Below are 19,385 nucleotides of genomic sequence, written 5' to 3'. Positions count from 1 at the left end.
AAACATGCAAATAGGAAACTATCAAAAGCAACAGAAAATTTCCCATGACTTCAATGGACATTAGATCAGGACTTAAATCCAAGCTATGAAATCCTCCAAGCAAAATTGGAGATACCCAACACCTAGCAAGATTGGGCCCTCTGTTAGGTTTTCTAGAGTTCAGCAATTATTGCCACTTAGGTATTCACCCTTTCTTCCAAGTTGCTTATATGCGTGGTATATTGAATGCTGACTCTTGAACTGATCCCTTGCCTTTTTCCATGTTGAACAGTTTACATTCCTTGCCCTATTTATTAACTAGCTTTTATTCCACAGTTTGCAACTACGTCTTTCGATAATCTAGCAGTATTCTCTAAATAGAATAGCAGAGACATACGAAACCTTGATCATCTGTCATGTTTTATGTGCACAGAGAAGACAGGTTTGCTGGGACAGCTCACCAGATTGAGTCTTTTGTGAGTTTGGAGTCCATTTTCCCTTCTTCATCTACAAAGACATCCAGTTGTAAATTGGCATTGTTATCATGGGCAGAGGAATAATTGGTAACAATTCTTCCAGGTATCCCTATGCACCTCAGAACTGGAGTGGAAAGAGAAAGGAAATGAAAAGGATGATTTGAGGCAATACGATAATATATTGGCAAGAGGATGAGTAGATAGAATGGGTAGATAGATTGGAGGAGATTACAGGTATACTTCAGGTGGAAGCAGGGTGGGAGGATGGAAAGATCATCTGGGCCTTTATTCTTTCAATGCTTTCCATTTGTAAAACAACCCCCGGCCCCTCCAGCCGCTCCCCACACATAGTCTGCCTTTAGCACATGAAAAAAAGTAACAGTCAGGCTTCCCAAAAAACTAAGACACAATAGAGGGTAAACACTGGTCCTTCCAGCAGTGATAAGCTTTGAAGTGAATGGAAGACTTTATTAGAAGGGCCACTGTTAGAAGGTTTCTTTAAGTTTAGTTGGAATTTTCCAGTGTTACATTTGGAGGAACCTAGAGAATCCAAAAAATATAACAGAAATCGATATTGAGAAAGAAAACTGAATTATTTACAAGTGTCAGGGTTAGAGAATTTAAACAAAGCACATTACATATTTTGTACCAATCGCTCACTAATAATACTTTGAACTTCTGTAATCACCTTTTATTAGATGATCTCACAGTGAATTAAAAAAATGCATTCAATCCTAGAACATCTCAGTGAAGCATGTAATTGTTATCTCTATTTTTACGGATGGGAAAGCTAAGATGTAGTCAGGTTAACACTCTTGTTCAGCTGGTACAGTGCATCATGGGAGTCCCATGGCCATGGTATAGCACAGGAGATGGGAGTCCAACCAGGGACGCACAGCTCTCAGAGAAGAATTGGGGGCGGGAGGGGGTCTGAGGCATCTGAACAACAACTTCCATGAGACACTGCGGCAGCATTTTTGAATTGAATATTTCGATTTTCAGACGAGCTTTTTTGTTCTTAATTTTTTTGATGAAAAGCCAAACGTTTCCACAGGAGGCAGATACTGTTTTGGGGAGGGGAAGGGGTTGAAAACCCAATTTACTGTTACAAAACAATTTCAGTGGAAAAGTTTGGACTGCCCTCTATGGTGCTATGTAGGCTAACGTCACTGCTGTGACTTTCAATAAAGAGCAACAACACACATATGTTTTAAATTGTTTGATGACAAATTACCTGGATGCATGGATCTCATACATACCTATAGATTAAATTTCATTCCAATGCCTTCCCAGACTTCCAGCACATGAGCGCCTTTGGGGCTCATTGGAAATAATTCATCTGGCTATTTTAAGATCAATGACTTAGTTTACTTTTCTCCAGAATGTTTTAGCATTTTAAAACAGATGATTGTCTTGAATCAGTATGGTAATCTTGGAAAACTGGATTGGTTGCAGTTGCAGTCATAAAATGTTACAAGCTTCAAATAACTCAAAACTCAAAGCAATTATTTTAGCTGAATTAGCCATCCCCCTATTCACTGTCATCTTGACGCTCATTCGCAGTGGCTCCTTTTCATGTAAGCAGCTATATGCTAGATATGCCACTGCCCAGCGTTATAACTTGCTAATCATCCATTTTTTTTGTTTGTCATCTGGCTTCGTAACAACAATGAATGCTAGATCTCTAACTGCACTTGGTATGTTAGTAGGCCTACCTTGACAGATTCTGCCCTAGGATGCACATGTGTCTCCTACTGAATACAGGTGGCCCTGAATCTACACTGCATTACTTCAGTTTTATAAATAGGGTATAGCTAGACCAGTGGTTCCCAAACTTTAACAACCTGTGAACCCCTTTCATTAAAATGTCAAGTCTTGCAGACCCCCTGCTAAAAATGAATATTTCCAGGGATTTTCTCCTTGACCCGAGTATAAATTATAAAAGCAATGATCTTGGAAATATGAAATTTGTTTTTATGACATGTTTATTACACACTATTATTTATTATGATCATTACAGTATTTTTATTACATTATGAAAATGGCAACACTCTTCCAAGATCTCACTTTCATAGCTTGTATCGCTTTGAATAAGCCTGTTATAAGACAAGGCTTTCATCAAGGAGTATCAGATGTGAAACAGCATGAAGGTATTTAAGAAGCCAACCCAAAGAGTTCCTCCTACACAAGCATTCATGTCTTGAGCAGTCCAGGCAAAGAACACACATTACAACAAAGCTTAAACTTGTTCTTCATCATAATTTTAAAAACAATACTAGCTGAGTATTTAATTTTAAAAACAGCAAAAAAAATCTACCTCCCTTTCCATTTCTTATAAGGAGTCTTGAAGTTTAAATCTCCTCAGTGGGATAAATATGCTTGCTTTGATCTGCTTAGCTCTTGGAAGTCCAGGAGCTAAAGGCTTATGGCCCCGTACTACCCAGGGTCCCTAAGGACAGCGCTGTCTGCCATTAGGGAATTTTTTTCCCCCAAGAACCCCCTGTTTGGGAACCACTGAGCTAGAGGAATGCAGAAATGAATCAGTCCCAATGGGAGCTGTGCACCTGTGGTTCAGACGGCAAAATTTGGCCCGCTGTGTATAACGGTATGTCTGCAATGGAGGAGGTTTTTGGTGTACTGCAGGACGAGGTGCGAGGGTGAGCGGGCAAAAAGCATCATCTAATGGCTATAGGAATTTCAAATGACTGGTGGTACCTACCAGCAGTGGCATGATCACAATACTCGAAGCATGTAGAAGATAGGGTTGTATTGGAGTCCTGCTAGTCCTGATATAAGTAAGGTATTTGGTACAGTGTGTGCGTTTCAGATGAAGAGACGTATATCTAAACTAAAGATACACACACACACACCCCTCAATATTCAGAAATGGAGGTTTTGGACGTATCTTTCTTGTCAGAACCATTCCATAATAATAGAACTTCATTGTTTTGGGTCTAGCTTTCTGGCTGCTGCACTTTATAAAACAGAATTTTTACTTTTGTTTGGGGAGTCAGTGAGCAGGAATAGCGAATTTTGTGCTTGTCAAAGGTGGAAGATTGGCAACCCTCGCAGTTTAAGAGGCTTAATTCTCCACTGGCTATTCGTGCTATGATCAGGGCTATAGCACACATTTTTGTCTATACTAGAGATCCCACCATGGCTACTACTTTTGGAGCTGTACCAGGGGCAGTACAATGCTGAGAAATTTTAAGGAACAACTGACTGTTAACAAGGCCATACAATCTTGCATGCTAGACAGGACCTGAATTTCTACTGCAAAAATCAAAAGGGAACAAATATTTTCAAAAACTTTTCAGGTCTTCCTCCAGCAATTAGCTGGAGCTCTCAGAGCGGAATGGTCTCTGAATCATAGAATATCAGGACTGGAAGGGACCTCAGGAGGTCATCTAGTCCAACCCCCTGCTCAAAGCAGGACCAATCCCCAATTTTTGCCCCAAATGGCCCCCTCAAGGATTGAACTCACAACCCTGGGTTTAGCAGGCCAATGCTCAAACTTTGACTGTCTTTGTTTAAGATTACCACTACTTGCAAACAGCTGGTCATTGAAATTCCATGGGGAATTGACTATAATCACAGTATATTGGCTCTACTTTTGCTCCCAAACAGGAATCAACCCACTCCAGAAATCCACATATTCCTAGATTGTTCAGCAGCAGACACTTTGGGGAGGGCCAAGTCCTAGTTGATGTAAATTAGCATCGCTCCCAAAGTCAATAGAACTACACTGATTTACAGCAGGTAAGCGTCTGGCCCATGTTTTTCCTTGTCTTATTAGGTGCAAAAAGGTATGGAACAGAAACAGATAATGAGGCATAATCTTAAGTAATTGCTCAGTGCATGAATCATGCAACTTCCAGATCTGCCAGTATGGGTATCATCACTGATATAAGAATACACTGCAAAGAAAACTGATGTGCCTGTATAGGTCATGGATACAACATCAAAGAAAAAGTGAGAAGGTTTCATTGGGTTATTTTGTTTACTCAATTTCTTCTTAACAACTTAAACATGGAGTCCCAGACCCTTGGTTTTGGCCAGAGAGTTTATGCTCAGGGGTTGCAAAGATGTCCTTTATGGTCCCCTGAACCTGGGCTGTGTGCCACTCTGTCACCAGGCTGGCAGTCATCTTAGTGAGCCAACAGAGAAGTTGGGGATCAGTGGGGTTTAGAGAAACCCGAGCTATACCCTTTATACTCCAGCCAAGCCCCTTACACTGGTAGCAGGGACGTTGGTATAGGAGCTGCTATGCTGGCTTTGAGCCTATAGGGGATCCCGTACACCGGCATAATCCTCCTGGACCCAATTACGGAAAACACTCTGTACTCCAAGATCTTGGCATGGGCAGAGTATTCACATTATCTCACAGTGCATATGTCTTTCTTGGCCTCTAGTGACTAATAGTTTGAAACCGGTGTTGAGTGATTATTTGGTATGATGCTCCTACAGTTTCGCTTGACAGTGAAAGTTATGACCGTACAAGCATTGCTTTCCCTCACTGGGATATGAAACTTAGAACCTCTCTGCTTTTATGCAACACTGAAACTCTGATCTGATTGTTTAGTTTAACCTCTTGGTGCACCAGATACATGATACACCAAGCCAGTATTTTCCTCCACAGGGCTGGCTCACAAACGCCAAGGAAGTGTGTTGACAGTGCAAGTTACACAGGATATTACAGGTGCTGTGCCAATGCACCTCAGTCTTGCCAAGAAGAATCCTTGGTACTCCAGTAATTAAACTTTCTTGAGCCAAGAGAGACTGTCAGTTGTACCATACAGCGCAATGGCTTTGTGATACGGTCAGTTGCTCACAGTGGGTTTAGACTGAGATCACTCATTCATGATTTCCATCTCAGAGTTCCAGAGGAAAACAATGACTATTACGTTTACAAAGTCTCCACCTGTCCCAATGCCCATCATGCCCCCATTGCCCACACATCACTAAACACAAATTTTACCAGCCATTTTAGATGCAAAAGACAGACTTTAAATAGCTAGAAGATTCTCGTAAAAGAGAAGCAAAAGTTGAAAGCATACAAGCATGTTCAAAGCATGTCTGTTTTAGCCATGTAATGGCAAAACCCCCTACTATTTATTCTTGAACATTGTAGTTCAACAAGTATCTTAGTTCTAAAACTATCTGCACTAGACAAAGATACCACTTTTTAAAATACTTACAAGTATTGAAGACTCCAGCAAAGACCCAGCACTGACCGTACCGCACTGGCATACCAGAGCTATGATATTCCAACAGGATGTCTACACTTCCAGTCCAGGCTGACGGTACTACTCCATAAGCATAAATATTGTCCCAACTGCCAGCAACCACTCCCTCATCATCTTTAGCATTGATCTAACAAAAAAAGAAATTCTATAAATCTATATGTTAAGATTTGTGTTAAGTATGTCAAAAAATTGACAAGGGTAGAACTAGATGCAATGGTTGGAAGTTGCAGCTAGACAAATTCAGACCGGAAATAAGTTTTACATTTTTTAGCAGTGAGGGTAATTAACCACTGGAACAACTTACCAAGGTTCTATGGAGGATTCTGCATCACTGAACATTTGTACATCAAGATTGTATGGTTTTCTAAAAGATATGCTCTAGTTCAAATAGGAATTAATTCAGGGAAGTCCTCCAGCCAGTGTTATGCAGGTCAGTCTAGATGATCAAAATGGCCTCTTTCCCTTACAATTTAGGAATACCATGTAAGTTGTTTCCAAAACATTTCCCATTGTTGACAAAGAAGTAGATCATTGGATTTTGGTAGTGGCCTGCTATGAGGACATTGTGGCACAGGACAATGGATAAAATAATTTAAAAGATATAAACATGTAAAAAAAAAAGTTATACAGTCTCTTCTATACAACCTTCGTACAAATACTTTTTGGGGGAGGGAGGTTATGCTGTGTATTAGAAATGTTGTAACCCTCTCCCACATTATGTTGTTTCTTCAGATGAGGTGCTTTTCTTATCATCCAAGAATTTCAAAATTCTTTATCATCTTCAGAAGAACAGAAAGGATAATTGACTTGCCCAAGGTAACACACTAAATCAGTCTGAGCTGGGATTAAGACTCAGAATTCCTGGTTTCTAGTTCTCTACTTTAAACTACTTGGCCAAATACCTAGATCTTTTAGTCACTTGGGGGTCAGTTTTTCAAAGGCATTTAGGTGCCACTGAAATCAATGGGAGTTAGGTGCCCAACCTGTTTAGGCTCTTTTGAAAAATCCCACTGGTGGTCAAATGCTCTAGTCCAATGTCATTGAACCAAATGACAAAGTTTCAATCATGTCACCAAATGATTAATTTGGTGGAACTGTTTTGAGACAGACATCCTAAGCTGTCATTTGTTTGTCATGGACTATTCATTTATATGAAGTGTATTTTCTACTGGTAGTTTAACACTCCATGGAAGTGTCACACTTGAAGCAGGACTTGGGGATGTACCATCCTCAAGCAGGGGGAGGAGGAGCAATCAAGTCGAAGACACGTGATTCTTTGCCAGAAAGTGGGGGAAAGGTGAAGTCAAGTCAAAATGCAACATACATACATTGGCAGTTTTCAATGGTTTACTATTAATAAGCATGCTCACTGGAAAGTGAATATAGCCTATTAAGCAGAAAGAAAAGGAGTACTTGTGGCACCTTAGAGACTAACGAATTTATTTGAGCATGAGCTCAAATAAATTCGTTAGTCTCTAAGGTGCCACAAGTACTCCTTTTCTTTCTGCGAATACAGACTAACACGGCTGTTACTCTGAAACATAGCCTATTAAGTGACCCTGAATCCTACCGAGAAATATTGGGCATGATTCGCCTCTCACTTATACCCCAGTGTAAATCCAGTGACTGCCGTACAATTATTCCTGACTTATATTGGTGTGAGAGAAGAAATGGGTCCACTGTTATTTTTAGAGCTGAATCTAATAGCATGCATCTAGCACACACGAAAACAAGAAAGATTTTGCTGTGTAAGTTTTCTCCAGGTAAGACTATACATGGAATTTGCTGATTAATGACTGAATTGATAGTCAATGAGCAATACATTTCCTAGTTAGTAGCAATCTGAACCAAATCAGTTGAGGCTGTGTGAAAAACCTCATTCACCATGTACCATTCAATTATGTTAATGCACAGCAACTACACTCTTGCCAAAATAAATTCGTTAGTCTCTAAGGTGCCACAAGTACTCCTTTTCTTTCTGCGAATACAGACTAACACGGCTGTTACTCTGAAACATAGCCTATTAAGTGACCCTGAATCCTACCGAGAAATATTGGGCATGATTCGCCTCTCACTTATACCCCAGTGTAAATCCAGTGACTGCCGTACAATTATTCCTGACTTATATTGGTGTGAGAGAAGAAATGGGTCCACTGTTATTTTTAGAGCTGAATCTAATAGCATGCATCTAGCACACACGAAAACAAGAAAGATTTTGCTGTGTAAGTTTTCTCCAGGTAAGACTATACATGGAATTTGCTGATTAATGACTGAATTGATAGTCAATGAGCAATACATTTCCTAGTTAGTAGCAATCTGAACCAAATCAGTTGAGGCTGTGTGAAAAACCTCATTCACCATGTACCATTCAATTATGTTAATGCACAGCAACTACACTCTTGCCAAATAAATCACAATGTTCATTTAAAAGCTTTTGGTTGGATTAGCTACTGTTTTCTAATTAGAAAATCCTGTGAACCCTGGGATGAAACAAGGTAAGTATTCAGTGACAAAACCAAAGGGTGAGGGGTTGTATCCAGCTCGCTGTCGTGGGAGACATACTGGAAGAGGCACATTTCAAGGACAGTGCAGTATTTTGATCTTTAATCTGTGCTATAGCCAGTCATTAAAAGGCTACACTGTGGCTGTTAAGATGCACCCCGGGGGAAAATGGCTGGGGGTGGAAAGGGGAAAGAGGGACACTGCAGAGTCACCCTGCACAAGCAGGACTCCTGAGAAGCACTGGGCATGCATGCCTTAACAGGGGCTGTTCCATCCTGTATCAGGGTGGAGTGCGTGCTCCACCACCTACAGGCTCGGGTCTACTGGATGGTGAAGGAGGTCCAGGGTCATGATTCTCACCCTTTGGGGTACCTTGCACTGCTGGTAGCCCTGATCAAATAATTATCATCCCCATTTTACAAATGAAGAAACTGAGGCACAGTGAAGTGACTTTCCAGAGGCCAAACACCAAAGCCAGGTCACAGTGGGAATTAACATCCAGGCCTCCTGACTCCCAGTCTAACCACCATATTGTCTTCCCTGCTCTGGGAAGATGGACGTTATCAATTATTTGACCTGCTAGATACTGGCGTGGTGTCAGGTGGAGTGCCATCACATCAAGAAGTGCAATGTCTGAAAGTGGCACATCCGTCAGTGTGGTCCTAGTGTCAGACGCAGATGACGGGCGGACACTAAGATATCATCCCTCCTGGAGTGAGACGTTATTCATGGTGGTCTCTAGAACTCAGCATGCGTGTGGATAGACTAAGAGAGATCTGATCCTAGGTCAGTGCAGTGGGACAAGAAAGTGAGATTCCACCTATTCAAGTGGTCATTCAAGATCAGCTTTCAAAATAGATATAAAAAATTAAATAAATAAAAACATGTCATTTCCAATACATTCCAGGTCTTTATCTTTGTTGCATACCACTGCAGATCCAACGCGACTGATTTTGACGGGGTCTCCCCGCCCAGAGAGATCTAGTTTTGCTCTATCCATCAAGTGTAGGCAAGCGTCCAGAATGCCCTCTTCAAACTAAATAAAAGGAAAGAGAAAAAAAGAAAAGAGGCTGGTTCAGTTTTTATTCTAGAAAGCAAATAGGAAGCCAATATTCTTTTCCCCTACAATAAATTGATCAAGGTCATGTTTTAGTTCAGTGTTTAGATATACAGGGTTGTTGGGTTTTTTGTTTACTAATTATCCACATTGAGTAAGAAGTGTTCCATCGTGAGAAAATGTAGTCTTGCTTTCAAGTCAGTTCTGATCTAGACATCTAAAGGTTATGGCAACAAAGTCAATTTTACATTACATAACATTTTAAATGGCTATCAAGAATATAATAGGAAGTTCTAATAACAACAAGAAGAATGCTGATCTATTCAAAGAGAACTCTGTGTCCTTCATAGATCCTAGACCTGTTGATTACGAGGACCTTTCTGACATAGCCATTGCAGTGCCCAAAGCTGAACAATGAATGCTTTACCAAGGTTAGGGCAAAGTCTCCATACTTTAAAAAGTAATATGCTTGGACCCGTGTTTAAAATTAACTAGCTATCGGGTACATTATATTGATTAGTTCTGGCCTATGCGGTTTGGACTAAGAAAATGACAAGTGACCTAAAGCGGTCTTCTTTAAAAACAGTCTAAAGACTCCCACTTCTGAAATCCAGTAATAACAAGCACAGGAATGAATAGGGAGCAGAGGTGCCTACATAGACCAGTATCCATCATCAAATAACTTGCCCTGTGGTGTAGTTCAATTTGCTTAGGAGAAATTGGATAGCAGCAGAAAATACCACTGTCTCCTGGAAGAGGAAAGGAGACAGAGAAATGCACATCAATAAAATGCTCATCTTCTGTATTCACTGAAAATGCATATAACAACGTTATATTTCTATTGCAGGCTGTGACATACATCAAAATGTATGAACTACAAAGCTCTTCCTCACTCATTTAATTCCATACGAGCAATGGGAAGGTGCTATACACAGTATGCATCCATTTCTTAAAAAAAACCAAATATGCTATAAAGGTTTTGTTTTCTAATTGATCTAAAATAGAAAAACTGAATGGATTATGTCAGTACCTATATAAGGTACTGATATATTGTTGCACTCTCTAATGCAATATCAACCAAGAAAGTCAGTGTACATTTATCATCATTCAACTTCTGGGCTCTACTAACCACAATTGCACTAATTTAGTTTCTTTGGCATTTAACAGAAACTCATTATTAAATAATCAGTTATAATCTTAGAGTGCAAAACTGAGTTCAGGGGAGGTCAGCATTTCCCCACCCAAGGAGCTAATGCCAGAGTCATATCATCCACTGAGTGTTTGCACTGGAGATCAATTGAATAATCTTATTGGTGTGTATTGGAAATAATCCTGGACAAAGGATAGCTCTCTAAAGACACCCCTTTCTAAACAGCATCCTCACAACGGAGGATGTAAATCCTCTGGCTCACATCTGCTGGCACCAGTCCTGTCTGCTACAACTCACTCTGCTCTTGGCTTGAGCTAAGGACATGTCACTTTCACCAAAGTCAAAAATCTGTTTTATTTGCATCTAGTCATCACTTGATGCAGTAAAGTATATTCTGCATTAAACCCTTGCCATCTCAATCTCACTGGCAGAGAGAGAGAGAGAGAGAGAGAAACACAGGAATTGCTGTCATCATGGTGGTAAGGCCCCCCCCGGCCTTAAAAATCTATGAATTGACATTGTATGCATTTAGAGAGACAAGGTGGGTGAGGTATTATCTTTTATTGGACCAACTTCTATTGATCTTGTCTATTATCCTGGGACCAATGTGGCTACAATACTGCAAACAACAATAGTAAGTGTTTGCGAAATAACTCGTGTGGCAAAATACCTTGTTTGCCTCAGTAGGCTCAGTCCTTTTTAGCCTTGGAGACTCAGGTTTGGGGCAAGGCAAATCCTTATAGATGGCACAGGGTCCTGCTACTCCTCTCCTCAGTCAGTCCTTGTGCTTGTTTTCCTTCCCTTCTGGGGAGCAAGTGCAGCCTCCCTACTGGGAAGGTCTGGTGTCTTACTGCAAACAGCCTACTAGCAACTTCCCTGCTCTTCTCACTCCCTCACTCTCTCCCTCCTACCACCCAGGGGAGGGTTTAAAAAAGTCCCAAGTAGTTGGAGTCAGCTGAACCTAATTGGTTCTCTAGCAACCCCTTTTCCAGCTGAACCTTATTGCCCTGTGGTTCTCTCTCCTCAGTGGATAGGGAGGGGCCTTTTAATCCACTGGGACTAATTACTACCCCCCTTTTGTAGCTGTTTGTCCTGGGTTTACCACACTGGGTTAAACGGACAAGAGAAGGGATAAATGGCCACCAGTATACTCTGGTGGCTTTGCATCACTAGAGCAGCTCAAAGCAGCCATAAACCAGGCTAGACCTATACTTCTCCACCTTCTATGCCAGTTATTTTGCAAAAACTACATCAAACTCAATGTCATGTCTTCAAGTCTTGCATTCAACTGCTGTCTAGCAAGAGATGGACCTGAAGCAAAACACAAAATCTGAAGATCTCCAAAATGTGGGAAGTGAATGGCTGCTTTTGCATTGCCATAGCAGTGCCAAGTATCCAGAGAATACTGCTGAATTTGGCCCATACAGCATAAAGCAGTCACTCTCTGCTCGAGACAGCCAAGGACAAAAATAATTAAAAGCTGGATTCAAGACTGAGCTGTTTTGGCAGAGCAGTTTGGAGAAACGGCTGCAAGGAATGCAACTGCTACATGAAAACAAAGCTGGGGAAGAATAAACAGACGCAGAGATCTTGTCTACACACAGATTTGCACTGGTTTAGTTAAACCAGGGCAAACCCCTGTGCGGACCCTCTTATTTCAGTTTCAGTTAAACTTGTTTCTAATTGACATATGCTAAACTGAAATAAAAGCTGGTTTAAACCAAGATAAGACTGTCTATAGGCCTGTTGTGCCAGTTAAACTAAATCCATATATTTTTTAAAAATCACGCCTTAAATTAAGCTGGTGCAACTTTGTATGTAGACAAATTTGAGGACCCAATCATAACTTTATTGCAAAAAGCATGAAAATCACTGTAAATCTGAGCTGCCTAGTTTTCTGCGCATAGTACCCTTTCTGCCCAGATCTCTTCCAAACCTTGATTTTCCCCATATTCCCTGTGGGTTGGGCTTTTCTGAGTGACTAGCAATTTACTCAATACAGGGCGGAAATCGGTATCATGATGAAGGGTACAATTGTTTCCCCATACTCTTTTATTCCCAGTGGCTGATTCCCTCTATTGTTCTTCCTGGTTCCGCTTTTCCTGCCCCCACCCACTCTCTTACTTTCCTAAATGGTGCTACCCATTTCTAAAATGGCAGCCACAATCTCCCCAGCACCTAGTGATCCTGTTTTGGAACTTCACCTCCCATTTTAAAACTTTCAGTTTGAGCAAAATATCCAAATGAGCAGTGCTTGAAACATGCTTGTAGGATATAAAATATCACTATTCTCTATATACAAACCAAACCACCAATACTGCAAATATGGCCTCATTTCTTCCCAACACCCCCCTATGGTCCTATCTGTGCATAGTGCCTGCCTGCACTGTAATTCACTCCCACCCATGTTCTTCGTTTCTAAAATCCATGATTCCTCAATTAAACCACAAATTTAGAAAACAACATTTTTCCAAGTGACCGAATATTGGGCAATACCCAAATGAGAGTCAATTGTGAAAGTTAAGAAACATTGTACACTTCATTTGGTTGAAAATTAGGAGCCCATCAGTACACTTTCCAGGCCTGATTTCCATTGCCTTGAGTAGCTTATTCTGCCTGTAGAACTTCAATGATCGAAATCACTTTCACCCAAGTTCCACCTGTGTTTCACTAAAGGAAAAGGACAGCAAATGGTACACAACAGTGGAGAAAGTTGTGGCCTCCGGGTTTAAATGAAAAAATGAAAGTACATGACACAGGTACATGGAACAACCAACATATCCGTGGATAAACAGCCAAGCGTTTGAGAGGAGTGAGGGGAAGAGGAGAAAAATCAACCCACGCAACTTCTCACAGGGAAATCAGTGTTTACGTTAGGAAAGTTCCATAATCCAGAACTATTTTTAAAAAAATCCAACAAATTTTATAACAGAAAAAGTTTTAAGAACCCTCACAGCCTGTGTCAGGATAATGTGTGAGAAGAGGATACTTATTTCCATTGAGCTGCTAGAACTAAAGAGAAGAAGAGAAAAAGGTACAAACTATGCCCGGCATTGTATTATACAACATTTGAGGGCTATTTAATTTTTTTTTAAATAAATGCTTAAAATCATTGTCCCCCTTTTCTCTTGAGCCAACTGGTTTGATCCTGGAGAGGCAATAATGCAGCAGAAGATATACTGGTGCATTTCAGAACTGTCAGCAAATGACTTTAACTCTCAATGGACAGCCTCTCAATATCTGAAATATACCCCTAAAACTAGCCCTTTAAATATTAGATAAGGAATTACTTGTCTGGATTAGATATATACCCACTTCATGCAATGTTAAAATGATGCCCACTGTGTTTCTCAGAAAGAGAGTGATAATGCACTCGAGAGCCTACAATCTGGTATCAATTAAACTAACTTGCAGAGTACTACTTGGGCCAGCCAGAGAAATTCTAAAGGGCTCACCTGACCATAATTCCAGCTTCTGGATTTTATACTGTTGATGTCTCCATGGAAAACAACACCAAGGTCATTCAGGACATACTCTTCCCTTTCCTTCTCATCATCCAGAAACACAGAATCCTCTGCATCAGAATTTACACACAGTAACCATTAATACAGCTACTTTGTTTTTATAGTGGACAGATCTTAAAGCTACTGTATTCTAGTCATCTTAAATGAAAAGTGTCTTTTGTTCACAAGGCATAACGTTATTTCTTCCAATAGAAATAATAACAATAATAATTAGAGCAATCACAGTTAGAAATCAGACATACAACTTAAAAGTATGCAAGATGAAAAATGCTGACAACTCCTGACTGTTTTTAGTGGGATCTGTAAAGCATGATTAAAATGTCACATCTTATCAACTATTTTATGATTACTGTGCATCACTAATTTAAAAGGCTGAGCACCATGACGCACTTCTGCAAAACAGATCAAAGACCAACAATTTCAAACCCATTAACGTTAATGGAAAATAGCTCAGTGTCAAGCAAGTTAAAGAAAAATCTGTACTGCCTTAAAAAATGATTACAGAATTTGGAGTGCAGGTTTTCCCTCGTATTAGCTAAGGGGTTTGGATTCTTTTCCTGTAAATATGGGCATTATTGTACATTTGGCCAGGAAATACTTACCTTTCAAAGAGGAAAATAAGTTGAAGAGTACTTTGTCGAAAATATTTTAAGAAATCTTTTCTAAATTGATCTCATCTCAATCAAGAGCAGATAGACCTTGAGCCTGCAAACACTCTTTCACAGGTTTAAAACACATGAACAATTCCATTGAAGTCAATGGGACTCTCACATGCTTAAAGGTAAACATTGGCAGATCATCGGGGTAAACTGACTTAGTTCTGTTGACTTCAGTGGAGTTACGACACACCAGCTGAGGATCTGCCTCCCATGTGTTAGGGCTTGCAAGACTGGAGGCTCAGAGATATAATGTAATGGCAACCGAAATCATGTGTCCTATGCAATAAAATAAAAGCACAGCCACAGATATTAAATGAAATGGAATAATGGTTTGTGGTATTGTGAAACGAGGCAAGTATGAAACTATGCTGTGTCACCACTGTGCCGGTGGCTCTCCGTTGTGCCATCAAAAACGAGTAACAGGGTAGAGTGGACTAAACAGTTTATTTTAAATAACCTATAGTTTTGAAGCTCTTTAAATAGGATATGTATTTCCATTTTAAAAATTTGTAATTTGTCCATAAAACTGTCCATAAAGCTTGGGTTGAAACTTGGGGTGAAATCTTGGCTCCCACACCTGCCCAGAGGAGCCCTGGGCTGGTCGAAGCCCGGAGCGCCCCGCCCTCGTCCAGAGGAGCTCTGGGCCAGCTGCAGTTGTGTCTCCCCTCCCCACCACTCCACTCCCCAGACCCAAGCCACCTAGATATGTTTTTTATTATTATTTTGACTTCTATTATGTCAAAGCCTTAATTTGCAAACTAGACACCATTAAATTTACTTCATAGTTGTTACACAGACAACCACTTTTACCAAACAATAATAAAAAAGACAAGAATGTGCAAAGCACCTTGTTTGTGAAGAGAGACTGCTGAATTGGAATTAATTTGCAAACTAGACACCATTAAATTAGACTTGAATAAAGGCTGGGAGTGGATGTGTCATTACACAAAGTAAAACTATTTCCCTATGTTTATTCCCCCTCACCCCTACTGTTCCTCACATGTTCTTGTCAACTGCTGGAAATGGTCCATCTTGATTATCACTACAAAAGGTTTTTTTTCTCTCCTGCTGGTAATAGCTCACCTTAACTGATCACTCCCATTATAGTGTGTATGATAACACCCATTGTTTCATGTTTTCCGTAAAATCATATATAATATGATATAATATAAAATCATCCTCCTGTATTTTCCACAGCATGCATCCGATGAAGTGAGCTGTAGCCTACGAAAGCTTATGCTCAAATAAATCTGTTAGTCTCTAAGGTGCCTCAAGTACTCCAGTTCACCTTATTTGTGTTTCTATTCTGTTAGGTTCAGTAAAGAATAGAAATAACTATGCATGATTTTTATTATTGAGTCTGCAAAAAAAATCCCAAACCTTACATAAATAAATTACAATGATTTGGATGTATATATGTGCATATTAATTCACTTTAGGAGAAAAAAATAATTTTAGGGAAAAAAGAGTCAGTGCAGCCACCAGGAAGAGTTGGTGGCCGCACACTGAGGCCACCAAAAAATTTGTTGCAAGAACCCCTGCTCTAATGGCTCGGCCACCCACAGACAGGTTTATGAACTTGCTACTGGCTAGGAAATGAGGGTACAGCTACATTGCAAGTGAAGGTGTGACTGTAACTCCAGTAGGCACACTCATGCTAGCTTTAATCTAGCGAGCATGACAGAAAATAGACATGAAGATATGGCTGCACAGGCTTCAATGCAGCCTAGCAACACGGGTACGTGTACCCAGAGGACCAGGCGGGCTTGTATGGGCCACGCCGAAGCCTGCCCAGCCATATCTTTACTGCCATTTTTAGCATGCTAGGTAGATTAAAGCTAGCAAATTGTGCCTACCTGAGCTGCAAATCACACCCTTGAATAGCGTGTAAACGTACCCTATCAGCAGGGCTGTCCCTAGCAATTCTGGGGCCCTATGCAGCACCCCCATGGGGGGGAGCGGGGGATGGGGCCCCAGGCCTCCGCGGGGGGAGGGGGGCGGAGCTGGCTTGGGGGGGGTAGGGGGGAACCACCCTCAGCACTCACAAGCGGTGCGGCTGAGGCCGGGTTGCTGCACTCCCGCCGCTGGTGAGTGCAGGCCCAGCCCAGCTGCCGAGCTCAGGGGAGTGGGGGCGGGGAAGGGGCAGGGCGGAGCAGGAGCAGGGGCTGGAGCAGCACAGCTGCGTGCTTTGCATATGGGTAAGGACGGCCCTGCCTATCAGGGGACCTGGGTCTTTTAGCTCAGGCAGTAGAGGATCATGGTTTTTGATTCAGAGGTTACCAATATAGATTTAAAAGTTCAAGAGAGATCTTCAGATGGCATAAACTGAAACAGTTCCATTGTCTTATATGAGCTGAGACTCTGACCCTAAGGAAGTAGCTTGTCAAGTGAGTTTTTCAATTTCTGATTCCTAGCTCTGAACAACTGCTGCATAGCACTTTGCCAATACCGTTGCATACTTCACAGATCATAAGGTTTCTATAGCCTATTTGATTGGTGTTGATTTGCATAATTTGCAGATTGAGCTACTGTACATATTTACTCATTGACCTTTGCATTTTATTAAAATACCTTTGTAAAAAATGGGTGGAGAGGGAACATTTAAGGGAATGAAAATTGCATTTTCTTCCATCTTTACTGATAATTTACTCATTCAGTAGAGATAGCCTATGGTTTCATGACAGCAGATATTTCCTTTCACAGAATAAAAATATCCGTTGATCTTTTGGATATCAATTCGCCTGTCTTTGTTATTTGCAGATTATGTAATCGTTGCAAAAATCAGATGAAGATGGATTAAATCCTTTGCCATTCTGTTTTTGTTTTAAATATTTGTATTTTATTAAACCGAGAAAAGGATCTCTGCTTTCACTGAAAAGTTGAAATAGGCCCTAGAAACCAACTGCTTTGATTTTTGATAGCTTTCAGTACCACTGGCTCTGTTGAGAAGAAAACAGGAGACATTTGTGAGTTACTTTGATTCTAAGCACTCTGCAGGTAGTACAATTCCAAAATTATTCTGTGCTAGTGGAACTACAGATCTGATGAACAGGAGGATTCCATTAATTCTACTAATTAGGTTTTACCTTGGAAATAAATAAAATCTAGCAATTCTAGAAAAAAAGTACTACGTTTAATTGCCTGTATTTTACCTGTATGAAGATTAGTAAGGGTGAAATACACTCAGTCTGAATGAAGTAATGCAGCTAAAGGGTTGGCTCCTTTGTGAGATCAAGCAAGGAAAGTCCACAGGAAGGCCCTCCCGCCTTGTCCCCCTAATATATGTGCCATAGTAGCATACCCTTTACCCTCCTGAGCACAGGAAATGCCCTCTGCTAACACTTCCTGAGAGAGTCTAGTCTCTCCCAAGAGGGCAGGGAGGAGGTGGGAGTCATGTCCCCGTGGAGCTGACCCACTGCACAGGTGAGAGCCTAGGTTGCCTCCCTTTAAAGGAAAAGGAGTACTTGTGGCACCTTAGAGACTAACCAATTTATTTGAGCATAAGCTTTTGTGAGCTACAGCTCGCTTCATCGGATGCATACTGTGGAAAATACAGAAGATGTTTAAAGGGCGCATCAACAAGCACTTTCCATGAGCCCTGGGGAGCTCTAGCACTGTTGTGCCTCCCTGTAACCAAATGGCCCCCAAGGCTTCTACTCCTAAAGCCCAGGGCCCAGAGTAAGCAAGGGTTAGTATGTGTGCCTGCAAAATCTACCCAACACATGGCCAAATGCAGTGCACTTCCCCATCCCCTAGGGCTGCTACTCTAGCCTCTGAGCCGGATTAGCAGTCAGAACCCATCTACACCACGGGAGCGGTAAATTAGGGACTTTGGGTGAATTTCACCTTTCTGAAATCGATGACACTTAAGGTATGTCTACACTACATGTCACCGCCACTGAGGTGTATAGCTACCCTTCAGTGAATGGCTCTGGGGGTGGGGGAGGCAGTGGGGAAAGGCTCTGATTGCAGGGAGATGAACAAGCCTTTCCCCCGCCGCAAGAGCCTTTCACTGAGGCAGGGGAAGGCTCCAGCAGTGGGGAGGAAGCAGGACACTACACTGCTAAAAATAGCAATGTAGGCATGGTGGGCACTGCTTGGTCACACAGAGAGCAGTGTAGGGTATACACTAGGGCTGTCAAGTGATTTAAAAAATTGTGATTAATTGCACGATTAAAAAAATTGCGAGATTAATCGCGCTGTTAAACAACAATAGAATACCATTTATTTTAAATATTTTTTGATGTTTACTACGTTTTCAAAGATATTAATTTCAATTATAACAGAATACAAAGTGTACAGTGCTCACTTAATATTTATTTTTTATTACAAATTTTTGCACTGTAAAAAACAAAATAAATTGTATTTTTCAATTCACCTCAGACAAGTACTGTAGTGCAATCTCTTTATCATGAAAGTTGAACTTACAAATGTAAAATTATGTACAAAAAAAACTGCGTTCAAAAATAAAACAATGTAAAACTTTAGAGCCTGCAAATCCACTCAGTCCTACTTGCTTCTTGTTTACAATGTCACCTGAAAGTGAAAACAGGTGTTCGCATAGCACTGTTGTAGCTGGCGTTGCAAGATATTTACGTGGCAGATGCGCTAAGGATTCATATGTCCCTTCATGCTTCAACCACCATTCTAGAGGACATGTGTCCATGCTGATGATGGGTTCTGCTTGATAACGATCCAAAGCAGTGCGGACTGACACATGTTCATTTTCATTATCTGAGTCAGATGCCACCAGCAGAAGGTTGATTTTCTTTTTTGGTGATTTGTTTTCTGT

General features: G+C 40.9%; 1 protein-coding gene across 1 annotated transcript in view; it reads right to left on the bottom strand.

The window, feature by feature from the left end:
* Nucleotides 1-19,385, bottom strand: part of F13A1 (coagulation factor XIII A chain) — an 88,708-nt gene that overhangs the window by 29,281 nt on the left and 40,042 nt on the right. The window contains exons 5-8 of the mRNA XM_077810680.1: nucleotides 13,866-13,984; nucleotides 9,132-9,239; nucleotides 5,654-5,828; nucleotides 441-579 (exon numbers count right to left, since the gene is read on the bottom strand). Coding sequence (XP_077666806.1) covers nucleotides 441-579; nucleotides 5,654-5,828; nucleotides 9,132-9,239; nucleotides 13,866-13,984 — 541 coding nt within the window. The remainder of the gene's footprint in view (nucleotides 1-440; nucleotides 580-5,653; nucleotides 5,829-9,131; nucleotides 9,240-13,865; nucleotides 13,985-19,385) is intronic.

Source organism: Eretmochelys imbricata, chromosome 2 (genome assembly GCF_965152235.1).
Source record: "Eretmochelys imbricata isolate rEreImb1 chromosome 2, rEreImb1.hap1, whole genome shotgun sequence".
Taxonomy (NCBI): Eukaryota; Metazoa; Chordata; order Testudines; family Cheloniidae; genus Eretmochelys; species Eretmochelys imbricata.
Note: the sequence above shows the minus strand (reverse complement) of the source record. Positions and strands in the feature narration are given on the sequence as shown.